Source organism: Nannospalax galili, unplaced genomic scaffold (assembly GCF_000622305.1).
Source record: "Nannospalax galili isolate Female #2095 unplaced genomic scaffold, S.galili_v1.0 scaffold649, whole genome shotgun sequence".
Classification (NCBI taxonomy): Eukaryota; Metazoa; Chordata; class Mammalia; order Rodentia; family Spalacidae; genus Nannospalax; species Nannospalax galili.
The window spans coordinates 1,037,010-1,051,001 of NW_008359093.1; the positions used below are offsets into that span (position 1 = coordinate 1,037,010).

At 46.2% G+C, this 13,992-nt stretch overlaps 1 protein-coding gene across 1 annotated transcript; it reads left to right on the forward strand.

Moving 5' to 3' along the window:
* Positions 1 to 682: 682 nt before the first annotated feature.
* Znf135 (zinc finger protein 135) lies at positions 683 to 10,556 on the forward strand. The gene is made up of 2 exons (XM_008822766.3): positions 683 to 998; positions 7,817 to 10,556. The coding sequence occupies exon 2, from the start codon at positions 7,981 to 7,983 to the stop codon at positions 10,102 to 10,104; it is 2,124 nt and encodes a 707-aa protein (XP_008820988.2). The 5' UTR covers positions 683 to 998; positions 7,817 to 7,980; the 3' UTR covers positions 10,105 to 10,556.
* Positions 10,557 to 13,992: the final 3,436 nt, after the last annotated feature.

Consider the following 13,992-nt stretch of genomic DNA (forward strand, 5'->3'; position numbering starts at 1 on the left):
TCAGATTAGGATTCCATCCAAGGCACTTATCTTTCTCATCAAAAGACAGAAAGGGGAAAAAAATGATTACTTAGCAAACTTTTGAGATGTAACTTGAGAGCCACAAAAATGGTACATATGGCTAATGCTAAGAATTAATTGGGTGCCACCAGGCGTGGCACTTGGGAGGCTAGTCTCTCTAACAACTGTCCCTAACTCCAGTTCCAGGGGATCTGACAGCCTCTTCTGTCCTCCGCGAGCATTGCACGACACAGGTGCACTTACCTACATGCAGGCAATACATGCACACACATAAAAAATAAAAATAATAAAAATAATTTTTTAAAAATCGGGGAACTCGGGCTACTGAGCATGGCAGTGTGGAGCTGTCTCGGTCGTGACTCTTCTCCCCCCACGCCCTCCCCCCAAAAAACCTGACTATATTTACCTGCAACAGATAATAAGTCTTTGTCTACTCTTTTCCTTGGCTGCATTATTTTTGAGGGCTTTGCGTTCACATCTATTCTACGCTTTGCTGCTGCACCACGGGCCAAGAGCCTGGTGTTGGGGTGAATTTTCAGAACATGTCCATTCAATCTATGAGGGCATATCATCTTTGAATGAGAAGCCCGCGCGCGGCCCTCTGGGAATTGTAGTTTCGGGAGGCACAGACTGGCGGGAGGCCATCTTTTACCACCAGAATCCAAGCGGGAGTGAGGAGGCGAAGCGAGCACAGAGAGAACGAAGCCTGCGCGCAGCCTTCCGGGAGTTGCAGTTCTGAGTCTAGCTGCGCACCCGCAGCCCCGGCCGCTGTGGCCGGTTGGTGAGCTGAGGAGCCAAGTTTGTGTGAGGTAGGGCTTGGAAAGCCACGTTCGGACTCCGAGCCTTGCTTCCGCTGCTCGAGGGTCGAGAAGACCATGAGAGACCGGAAGTGAATGCACAGGCCTCTGGGAGGTGTAGTCCAGCGCGCCGGCGGACAAGCAGCTGGTAGCCGTGGCCTTTGTGGTGGGATTCAGTGGGTAAGTGGGGTGTAGGGCGGTGGGTTGGGGGGTGGTGGGGAGCTGGTAGGCGGGCAGCGCTGGGCAGGGGAGGGAACTGAGGCCCCTATGCGGGCAGGTACCTAAGCGTAATGGCGCACGGGGCTGGGAAGGGAACTGAGGCCCTTATGCGGACAGGTACCTAAGCATACAGGTCGTGGCGCGCTGGGCAGGGGAGGGAACTGAGGCCCTTATGCGGGCAGGAACCTAAGCATACAGGTCAGGGCGCGCGGGGCAGGGGAGGGAACCGAGGCCCCTTTGCGGACAGGTACCTAAGCATACAGGTCAGGGCGCGCGGGGCAGGGGAGGGAACTGAGGCCCTTTTGCGGGCAGGTACCTAAGCATACAGGTCGTGGCGCGCTGGGCAGGGGAGGGAACTGAGGCCCTTATGCGGGCAGGAACCTAAGCATATAGGTCAGGGCGCGCGGGGCAGGGGAGGGAACCGAGGCCCCTTTGCGGACAGGTACCTAAGCATACAGGTCAGGGCGCGCGGGGCAGGGGAGGGAACTGAGGCCCTTTTGCGGGCAGGTACCTAAGCATACAGGTCATGGCGCGCGGGGTAGGGGAGGGAACTGAGGCCCTTATGTGGGCAGGTACCTAAGCATACAGGTCATGACGCGCGGGGCAGGGGAGGGAACTGAGGCCCCTTTGCGGGCAGGTACGCCCGCACACACACACACACACACACACACACACACACACACACACACACAACTGAAATATGTATTTGGCACAAAGCATTTTTTATGGATGGGGGAAACTGAGGCACACGAAAACAGCACCTGGGGACCCCAGAGCGATCTGACTTCCTGTCAGTAATAGAATCTATAAATCACATGCACAACTAGAGGTCGTGCCCACCCTGTTCCTCAGTTTCCCTGTCTGTGGAATGGTATCCGGAAATGTGACATCACACTCACTAGAACCTGCAACACCTGGAACAGCATGAGACACATAGTAAGCATTTGGGAAACTTGTGTTTTGCCCAGATCTTGGGTTCCAGTATCTCAAAGTCAACAGGCTTTTATCTACAGAGCAAACCTAGCCTCTCATGTCACCACCTCCACCCCCCAGAATGGGAACTAGATGTTCTCATAAGAGACTAGAAAGCAATGAATGGTTTACTGGGTTCCCAAGTAAGTATGCCACCATCCACACAGTGGTGTCCTCCAGGGCTCATAAGTGCCCTGCCTGGGGTTACTAAAGGCTGCTTCTAACCAGGAACACTCTTTAGCCAGTTCCATCTCAACATCCAGTTTGCATAGACACCTCCTCACCTGTAACAGCGTATTTGAGGCTGGGGGATTTATAATTAATTAACTCACAGTTCTGGAGGTAGGAAACCCAAGGGGCTCACAGGTTTGACAGTTTTGATCCCAACCTGGAACCCTGAATGGGCAGTGGGAGAGGAAGACTTGTAGGCAAAGATCATAGAGTCAAAGGAGGTGGAACTTGCCCTTTGATAGTGGCATTAATTCTGCCCATGAGCTTAGCGGAGACCAGCCTCTCACATGTACCGTATGTCAAAAGTCAACCCTCCAAAACAAAAACAAAACAGAAAGCATTCAGATAAGAAGAGTAATAATTATGGAAAATGCCCATGTTCTACCTGCCCAGCCCTTCTCTGAAAATTATGTTGTTACCCACTATTTAAATATATAAAATTAGCTGGGCCTGGTGGCACATGCCTTTAGTTCCAGCACCCGGGAGGCAAAGGCAGGCAGACCTCTGTGAGTTCCAGGGCAGCTGGGGCTACAGAAAGACCCTGTCTCAAAACTAACCAAAAAATTAATTAATTAATTATATGAAATTAAAGACTAGGAGACAGACCCTTGAGGTCCTGCTGGAAGTAGGGTTTTCTCCAGAGTCTTCAGATAAGAGCTCAACCTCTTTGACATCTTGATTTTATCCCTGTGAACCTCAGTATGTTTAAGTTCTGACCTAAGAACTAAGATAAATGAAGCTGCTTTAAAAGTGGTGATCTTTGGGGTAATTTATTATGCAGCCGTAGATAACTACCACAGGTGGAAACCAGATGTGGTGGTACATGCCCACAATCTCAACACTAAGTAGGCTGCAGCAGGATTATCCAGTTTGAGCTCAGCCTGGCCTACACAGTGAGTTCCAAGTCAGCCTAAGATACAGAGTGCCACTCTGTCAAAAACAAAACAAAACTAACACAAACTGAAGGCAGGACCTGCATTCTGTGTATTGATTAATTGCTTAGCATCCTCATCACAAGACTTTCTTGGGGGTCTTTTTGTTTTTTGTCTTTTTTGAGACAGGTCTCCCTATACCTGGAACTCGCTATGTAGACCAGACTGGCCTTGAACTCACAGAAATCTACCTGCCTCTGTCTCCCAAGTGCTGAGATTAAAGGCATGTGCCACCAGGTCCAGCTATCACTTTTTAAAACATTTTGTTTTTTTATTTTATGGGTATGAATGTATTGCCTGCATGTATGTAAGTGCACCTCTGTCGTGCAATGCCCATGGCATCAGATCCCCTGGAACTGGAATTATGGAAGTTCTTAGCTGCCATCTGGGTACTGGGAATCAAACCTAGGTCCTCTGCAAGAGCAGCCAGTGCTCTTAACCGCTAAGCCATTTCTTCAGCCTATCACAAGACATGTCTTTAAAAGTCTTAATCTCTCTCCCTCTCCCAAGGGCTTTGTTTCATTAGATTAAACATATGCAAGTTAAAGCATCCCTAATCTGAAAATCTAAAATTTTCAAACTTTTTTAGCCAAAATCTAGGCAAATATTCCAAACTCCAAATTCCTCAAAATCTGAAACATTTCTGGTCTAAGCACTTCAGATAAGGATGTTCAAATGTGGGGGCTGGAGAAATAGCTCTGCAATTAGGAGCATGGACTGCTCTTTAGAGGACCTGAGTTCAGTTCCCAGCACCCAGGTTGGGTAGCTTTCAATTGCCTGTAACTCCAACTCCAGGGAAATCCAATGCCTCTGGCATCTACAGGCACCTGCATGTACATGCACATACACACACTTGACATAATAATAAAAAAATTTGTAAAGGATGTCCAAAATTTTAAAGGATGCAGGTTGACTGTTTTTCAGATGCTTCCTTCCCCTCTACCCACACACAGCTGTGGGAGTACCTCCAGGAGAGAAGTTTCTGGTAGACCCTAAAATGCCCATAATGCCTTAGCACTTTATTGTTGACTCCCAAGTACCATTTTATTTCAAGAAATTTTTCTAGGGCTCAGGAGATGGCCCACTGGTTTAAGAGCATGTGTATGTGTGCTTTCGAATAGGATTCAAGTCTGATTCCCAGCACCCAGGTCAGGTGGCTCATCACAACCTGTAAACCCAACTCAAGGGAGACCCGATGTCTCAGATCTCCCTCCACACCAGAACACATGTGGACATATCCCCCCACAGACAAAACTAAAAATAGATTGGCTTGGCCAGCCACGGTGGCACATACCTTTAATCCCAGCACTCCGGAGGCAGAGGCAGGCGGATCTCTGTTGGTTCGAGGCCAGCTGGTCTACATGACAAGTTCCAGGCCAGTCAGGGCTACATACTGAGACCCTTTCTCAACATACACAACACCCAATAGCAAAAATAAATATTAAATGATTTTTCTTCATCTAAATTGTTGAAAGGCAGGGTTGTGACAGAGAGAGAGAGAGAGAGAGAGAGAGAGAGAGAGAGAGAGAAAGAGATCTGAATGCATACTCTAAGAGACCACTAGACCCTACCTTGACTACCTGACTGGAGAGAACTGTACCACACCTAGTCTGCATAGTATTCCTATTCACCAACTGCCCCATCAGCAACTAGTGCCAGAGGGCTCAACGGAGGACTTGTGTGGTTTCAGGAACAAGCGACCTTTGAGGACATGGTTGTGTACTTCACCCAAGAGGGACTGGGGCAACTCAAGCCTTCTCAGTGGACCCTGTACCACAGTGTGAAACTGCAGACTTTTGGGCCCTTGGTCTCCTGTTGGTAAAACTACATCCGTATTCCTAATGACCTGCCCACATATCTTGGCCTTCAGGAACTTGATTATTTAATGTAGGAAATATCAAATAGGATATTAGTAAGTCACAGACCTAACATGAAGATTGCAGAATCCAGGGTAGACCCAGGTCCTTCCCTTTGTGCTCTCAGAAGACACCTTACTTTCTCCACCTCCATCTTAAGTCTATCTGGGCTGATGTAATGAAGTACAGTGATAACAGTTTAAAGAGCATACTGCTCTTGAAGAGGACCTGAGTTCAGTTCCCAGCCCATAGCAGGTGGCTCACAACCACCTGTTAACTCCATCTCCAAAGGATCTTAACTCTGTCTTCTGGCCTCTCTGGGCAGCTGCACTCAAATACATGTACCCCATATACACATAATGTTTTTTAAATCTTTTTGTTTTTTTAATAGAGTAACCTATAAACAGTCAAAATGTATTGCAGTTCTGGAGGCTGGGAATTCCAAGAGCAAGGGGCCAGCAGATCCAGTGTCTTGTGAGGGCTCCTTCATCACTGATGACAACTTGGTACGTCATCACATGACAGGAAAGGCAGAGGAGCTCCTATGAGACTCCTTTTGTAAGGGTACTAATTCTCTTGCCCCATCCCTTAATACCATCACATTGGACATTAGGTCCAATAAGAATTTGGGGGGGGGGGGAAGGCTGGGCCAGGCATGGTTGCACATGCCTGATTCCAGCACTTGGGAGGCAGAGATAGGTGGATATCTGTGAGGTCGAGGCCAGTCTGGTCTGTGTGGTGAGTTGCAGGTCAGCTGGGGCTATAGGGAGACCCTATCTCAAAAAGACAAAAAAATGTTTTTTAGGGGGCACTCAACATTCAAACGATAGCAACCTTTTACTGTTTCCAGGTGGACCTTTTTAGAGATGACAACGCAGATCAGAGTCTGCCTGGAACCTTTTTTTGGGTAGGCTAGCAGAAAAGATGTGTCAAAGAGCATCTGTCAAAGAGCCCTGGGCTGTCTTGGTTTGGGGCTACCAGGTCATCTGCACTGTGGTCATTGCTGCCAGCTAGAAGAGAGGAGGCAGGGATAGGGTTAGGGACAGAGTGTGGACATGGAGTGTCTCAGGAACATTAGGGGCGGTTAACATGACAGTTGCAGTCACTCAGTGCCTCAGCAACTTGGGACCTGGAAACTACAGATGGATGGGCAGAGATCAGAAGGTTCCTAGGATACAAATGCTCGTGCCAGGAGCCTCCCTTTGGTTCCCTAGGCCTCACCATCTCCCTCCTAGAACAGAAGGCAGAGCTATGATCAGTGGACTTGTGTTGCTCAGAGTTTATGCCCAGGTGAGATAAGAGCCTTGCAAGGCTGGAAAGAACCCATCCACCTGCATTTCCAGGTTACTTTGTTTATGGGGTTTTTTTTGTTTGTTTGTTTTTGTTTTTTTTTTTTAGTTCTTTGCAGAAAATTGACCACTTCATTTTATTTACCAAGCTCCTTTTTTTTCTTGGGGTCGGGGTTGGGCATTGAGACTGTATCTCCCTCTAGCCCCAGCTGGCTACAGTGTCAACAGTGGTTGCCCAGAGGACAGAAGCCCTCCAGGGAGCCCAGTTGGTAAGACAAAGTAAACCAGGTCAGAGTATTTTTAATACACCACAGGTCACTCATCTGTCCTCCCAGTGATGGACACTGCAACTGTATCCAGTTTGGGGATCTAGAGGGGAGGTGGCACAATAGTGAAATGCCTCAAAGAAAACACATGACTCTTAGCTAGTAAAGTCTGAGCAGAGCTTTCCTTTTCCTTTGTAGATGTTTTCCATGAATACTGTCTCTGTGGGGTCCTGTATACAACCAGCATCTCTGAGTTCCCCTTGAAAACTCCATCTACACCCCTTTTACTAACTCCACCACCCCTCCTCATCCTGTTTCTAAGTTATTTATTTCTTATTTTATTTTTTATGTATGTGAGTGTATTTCCTGCATGTAAGTGCATCCATGTCATGCAGTGCCCATGGAGGACAGAAGAGGGTATCTGATCCCCTGGAACTGGAGATACAGATGGTTATTAGCCACCATGTGAGTGCTGGGACTCAAACCTGGGTCTTCTGCAAGAACAGCTGTGCTCTTAACTGCTGAGCCATCTCTCCAGCCCTGTTTCTAGTTTTTTAAGGAAAATTTATTTTGTGTGTGCATGTATATACCATGGTTCATATGTGGAGGTCAGAGAACAACTTGTAGAAGTAAGTTCTCTCCCTCCAACATGTGAGTCTCACGGATCAAACTCAAACTTGGCAGCAGGCATCTTTACCTCCTGATCCATCTCACCAGCCCATTATCCTGTTTCTTTACAGTTTACAAAATATTAAAAACTTGTTGTTTGGGGGCAAGAGAGATGGCTTAGCAGTTAGGAGCACTGGCTATTTTTGGTTCAGTTCCCATCACCTACATGGTAGCTAACAACTGTCCATGACTCCAGTTTCAGGAGATACAACATCTTCTGGCTTCCAGGACCATTGCACAACATGGGTGCACTAACATACATGCAGGCAAAATACTCATGCAAATAAAATAATTGTTTTGAAACAGGTCTTGCTATGTAGCCCAGGCTGACCTCAAATTCTCAATCCTGTTGTGTCAGCCTCCTGAGTACTAGGAAGACAACCATGTGCCACCTAGGGTAAAAGCTGTATTTTTAAATTAGTGCCTTAAACTTTTAAAAAAGGATCAGTTTAAAACACACACACACACACACACACACACACACACACACACACACACACATATCCCACAAACTCTTTTCCCCTGGAAAAGCATTTACAGGACATTTCTATTTTTTTCTTTCAGATTTCAAAATCAGACAAAACAAGATTTTTGGCTCCAAAGCAAAGCATCCCTGGAGAAATAGACAGAGTTTTTTTTTTTCTGGTGGAAAAACTGGGGAACGGTGTTTGGTACTCTGAGGATGGTGTAGGTCCTGAGAATGCAGATGTGAGAGCTGAGTGGGGCAGATGGTTTTCATTCCTGTGACGATGCCCACTTACAAGCAAGAAGGGAATAGCGTTGGGGAAAACTTGAGTCTGAGCCCTGGTCTCTCAGCTCAACCAATGACTCCTGAAAGACAAGACTGCCATATGTGGGAAACACGTGGAAAGAGAGAGAAGCTGGATTCAAATGTTCAACCAAAAACCTATACAAAAGAGAAGCTCTACAAATGCCAGGACTGTGGAAAGGCCTTTAGTCATAGTTCAGCACTCATTGAGCATCACCGAATGCACACAGGTGAAAGACCTCATAAATGTCATGAGTGTGGAAAATGTTTCCGAAACAGTTCAGCACTTACCAAACACCAGAGAATCCACAATGATGAGAAACCTTATAAATGTTCTCAGTGTGGAAGGACCTTCAACCAGATTGCACCACTAATCCAGCACCAGAGAACTCACACAGGTGAGAAGCCGTATGAGTGCAGAGAATGTGGGAAATTCTTCAGCTTCAGATCCTCCTTCAACCAGCATGAACGGACTCACACAGGTGAGAAACCTTATGAGTGCAGTGAGTGTGGGAAGGCCTTTCGCCAAAGTATCCACCTCACTCAACATCTACGAATCCACACTGGAGAGAAGCCCTATCTGTGTGGGGAGTGTGGCAAGGCCTTCAGCCATAGCTCATCCCTGACCAAACATCATCGAATCCACACTGGGGAGAAGCCGTATGGGTGCCACCAGTGTGGGAAAGCCTTCGCTCAGATCACACCACTGATTCAGCATCAGAGGACCCACACAGGAGAAAAACCCTATGAATGCGGTGATTGTGGGAAGGCCTTCAGTCAAAGCACACTCCTGACTGAGCACCAGAGGATTCACACTGGAGAGAAGCCCTATGGATGTAATGAGTGTGGGAAAGCTTTTAGTCATAGTTCCTCTCTAAGCCAGCATGAGCGGACACACACAGGCGAAAGGCCGTATGAGTGCAGACAGTGTGGGAAGTGCTTTAGGCAGTGCACCCACCTCACTCAACACCAGAGAATCCACACAGGGGAGAAGCCCTATGAATGCAGTGACTGTGGCAAGGCCTTCAATCACAGCTCATCTCTAATAAAACATCAGCGAATCCATACTGGGGAGAAGCCCTATGAATGCAACGAGTGTGGCAGAGCTTTCAGCCAGCTTGCTCCCCTCATTCAGCACCAGAGGGTCCACACAGGAGAGAAGCCCTATGAATGTAGTGAGTGTGGTAGTGCCTTCAGCCAGAGTACCCTTCTCATAGAACACCAGAGGATTCACACCAAGGAAAAACCCTATGGATGCAACGAATGTGGGAAATCCTTCAGTCATAGTGCATCACTCAGCCAGCATGGAAGGACACACACTGGGGAAAAGCCCTATGAATGTCAGGATTGTGGGAAGGCCTTCAGGCAGAGCACCCATCTCACTCAGCACCGGAGGATTCACACTGGAGAGAAGCCCTATGGATGTAATGAGTGTGGGAAAGCTTTCAGTAATAGTTCCTCTCTAAGCCAGCATGAGCGGACGCACACAGGAGAAAAGCCGTACAAGTGCAGTCAGTGTGGGAAATGCTTTAGGCAGAGCACCCACCTCACTCAGCACCAGAGAATCCACACAGGGGAGAAGCCTTATGAATGCAGTGACTGTGGCAAAGCCTTTAATAACAGCTCATCTCTAACAAAACATCAGCGAATCCATACTGGGGAAAAGCCCTGTGAATGCAGTGAGTGTGGCAAAGCTTTCAGCCAGCATGCTGCCCTCATTCAGCACCAGAAGATCCACACAGGAGAGAAGCGCTATGAATGCAGTGAGTGTGGTAGTGCCTTCAGCCAGAGTACCCTTCTCGTAGAACACCAGAGGATTCACATCAAGGAAAAACCCCATGTATGCAACGAATGTGGGAAATCCTTCAGTCGTAGCTCATCACTCAGCCAGCATGGAAGGACACACACTGGGGAAAAGCCCTATGAATGTCAGGATTGTGGGAAGGCCTTCAGGCAGAGCGCCCATCTCACTCAGCACCGGAGGACCCACACAGGAGAGAAGCCGTATGAGTGCAAGGACTGTGGCAAGGCCTTTACACATAGCTCCTCTCTTACCAAACACCAGAGAATTCATACTAAATAGATCTACTCCACAGGGGGAAGCACTAAGCCATAGCCCGTACTGTACTAGACTTTGTAGTTCTCATAAGAACACATGAGAAATTAATTACACATAAGCTTTCACACACCTCACTTTTCCTCAGTTTTTACAAATGACTGGGACCACTAAACTAAATCTTAACAGTAAGAAATGTGGGTATAATCAATAATGAGGTCCTTAAACTTTGAATATCCATTCATGTTGTGTTCTAGAGCCTACAAAAAAGAAACTGAACAAATGCTTTTACCCAAGGATTCACATACTCTGAATCAGCTGTTTAAAGTGAAAATTTTAAAGGAACCAAGTGAAGTCAGAATTTGTTCTTGCACATTATATTGTTGGAATGGTGCTTATGAGTAGTTTTAAGTTGACTTTGATAGTCTTAGAAAATAGCATAACAAAGTGTTTCCAAAATAAATGGCATCTTCATGGAATTTCTATGAATACTTGACTGTCTCAGTGCACAGCTGTTTTGTGTATAAGTTGATCAAAGTATATGGCAGCCAATCCCAGACTTCAGTTCCATATTACAAAGTATCAGCCTTCTACAAACAAAATTTAAGGTAGGTATCTTAATTGTTTTACAATAAATTAGCTTTTATGCACAGTAGCATTTAAAAGCCTTGTATGGAAAGACTTCGATATGAAAATACTTATATGAAGTCCCACATTCTTAGATGACTTTACTTTGTTCTCATAAATTTTTCTGCAGAACTCAGAAGTATTAGAAATGCAACTGCTGCTGTCTTACAGAAAGGGAAAGGCTCGTTCCATCATTGAGCTGTCATCTCATGAGAAGTAGAACTTCACATGGAGCCCTGTGTTCTCTAAGATTTCTTTTCTGGGACATGTACACACTAATCCTCTCCTGAGTAGAATAATCTTAGTCCTGATGTTCATTAACTTTTAAAATTTATTGGGATTGGGGATTTTTTGTTTTGGGGGGTTTTGTTTGTTTTTTGTCTTAAAAAACAAATGGTCTCGGGTAGCCCAGTCTAGCCTCAAACTTGCTGAGTAGCTAAGATGGCCTTGAACTCTTGATCCTCCTGTGTCCATCTCCTAAGTGCTGAGATTACAGAAGTGCATCACCACACCCAGAAAGCTTTTGCCTTTTTTTTGAGACAGGGCCTCCCTGTACCCCAGATGGCCTGGAACTCCTATGCAGACCAACTGACCTTGAACTTGTAGAGAGATCCATCTGCCTCTTCCTACAGAGTGCTCAGATAAAAGGCATGTGCCACCATGCCCAGCAAGCTTTTTTTTATATATATTTAACTTAAAAATGAAAGCCCACAGTATCACTGAACCCAAAATCCACAAATAGCTTTCTAAAAACCACAATCTGTGGTGACTTGCTACACTCATTAGAAAGTATATTGGCTAGTTTTGGTCCTTAACCATCAGCAGTGTTTATGTTTCTTTTTTTCTAGTCTTTTTGTAGTCCTAGCTGGCCTGGAACTCACTATGTAGACTAGGCTTGCCTCAGACTCACAGAGATCCACCTGCCTCTGCTTCCCAAGTGCTGGGTGTGCCACCACGACTAGCTATGTTTTGTTTTGTTTTTCTAATCACAGTGCTAGGATACAAATTTCTAACCTGAAAGTTCTCTTGGGGTGGGTCATGTTTTAATCTTCCAGTATTGTTCTTTGGTATGCTTGGGGGCTGCCTTTTGGGAATTGAAATAGTTTTAAAAGTACGATGTAATGTCACACACTTGTAATCCCAGCACTAGGGCTATGTACTGAGACCCTGTCTCCAAAAATATAATAGCTGGGAATGTAGCTCAGTCTGGGTACTGATCTAACATGCACACTGCCCTGTGTTTGAGCCTCAGAACAGGAAAAAAAAAAAATTGACCTAGACAAACTATGACACATGAATGAAGATGCTATGATAAAATTCATCGTTTGATATGCTAACCTAAAAATTGTTTTAAATGAAACTACTTACACAAAGCATCAACAAGAGTTTGCATATGATGTGTGCCTATAATCCCAGCACTCTGGAGGTATAGGTAGGGTAGGAATATCACAAACTCAAGGCCAGCCTGGGACACATAACAAGAAATCCTGTCTCAAAAAGAAAATTAATTTAAAAATAAAAACCAGCCAGGTGATGACACACACCTATAAACCCAACACTTGGAAAGGTGGAGACAGGAGGATCAAGAGTTCAAGGTCATCCTTAGTTTCTTCCTATGTTTGAAACCAGGCTGAGCTGGGTCCACCACCACTAAAAAAAAAAGAAAAAAGAAATCAAAGAAACAAAAGTTTAATGCACCCCCTATGTTACGTGTTACCATTTCTTCTGACAGAAAACATATGACTGTCCAATTTGTAAAGACTGTGTCAGCTGGGCATTCTGGTCCATGCCTTTAATCCCAGCACTCGGGAGGCAGGGGCAGGGGGATCTCTGGGAGTTTGAGGCCAGCCTGGTCTACATACTGAGTTCCAGGCCAGCTGGAGCTATAGGGAGACCCTGTCTAAGAAAAACAAAAAACAAACAAAAAATTGTGTCTTTTAAAATCTAGTGTGTATTTTACACTTGTAGCACATGTCGTGTTGGAGCTACATTTCATTTCAAGTGTTCACATGGAGCCAGCCAGTGACTGTCCTGGACATGGCAGTTCAATAGCTTGTCATTTGGTCACTTGTTCTGGCCTCCTTTGTTACATGGATCTTCCTTTCTCTGCTACCTTGGGCATCTACAGATGTGCAGGAAAGATCAGCTTAAGTGATTTGATGGGTTCCTGGTCCCAAATCTAACCAAAAATACACTTTTTAAGAAATCCCTGCTTCCCTGATAAACATGGAGGGGAGGGCTTGTGTAGATAAATGACTTTGTAAACACCGTGATAAAGACTTGATTCAAGCAAGAATCATCAATGAAGGATAAGTATAGGGCTGGAATTTTGATAAAGAGTAGGATCCTTGCCTCATCATAAAGCATCTTCCCACAGGCTGCTTGAACACTTTGACGAGGTAAGCCAAAGAGGCATCACACCAGGAGGTTTAAGCACACTGCACCTCAGAGAGACACAGTATACATGCATGGCATGCAAAGTACAAGCATGTTGGTAAAATGTAACAGTAGGTCTGGGTAGAGTGCTCAGATGTCCTCTGTGCTCTATTTTCGTGCCATTCCTGTAAATTTAGTTTTAGAATACAAAAAAGAAACGGCATCGACCTCCACTGGTTCACTTGGACAAAAGAAACAGCGTATGGAGTGCTGAGATGCATTTGAAGAAAGCAGGCTAACAGGCCTGTCCTGGCAAGAAGTTAGGAAAGCACTTTTTTTTTTTTTTTTTGAGACAGGTCCCTTTGTAGCCCCAGCCAGCCTGGAATTCACTATGGAGATAAGGCTGGCCCTGAACTCAGAGATCAGCCTGCCTCTGCCCACTCTGCTCTGCTGGGATTAAAGGCATGTGCCACCACTCCTGGCTAGGAAAGCACTTAAAAAAAAAAAAAAAAAACCTAACAGGCTGGAGAAATGGCTCAGGGGTTAAGAGCACTGGCTGTTCTTGCAGAGGACTCGGGTTTGATTCCTAGCACCACATGGCAGCTAACGACCAACTCTGGTTCCAGGGGGTCCCATGCCCTCTTCTACCTCTGAACTGGCATTGCACAACATCAATGCACTTACATACCTGCAAGCAATACACTCACATTTAAAAAAAGGGGGGGGGGCTCACCTCCCTCTGCTTCCCTGGGCTGCACAGCCCAGCAGCCATCCAGACCAACCCAGTTCCTCCCTGCAGTCCCCAGGAGCTCTTGGGGCCTCTTCCCGCCCACATCTCCCTTTGCATCTCTGGGTGGCACAGACACCAGCTGCCCAAGACCAGCATCTTTCCTGGGCCCTGCTCCCAGGCCA

What these genes read in the sequence shown, in the direction of transcription:
- Znf135 (XM_008822766.3), top strand. Translation starts at nt 7,981, where the DNA reads ATGGTTTTCATTCCTGTGACGATGCCCACTTACAAGCAAGAAGGGAAT.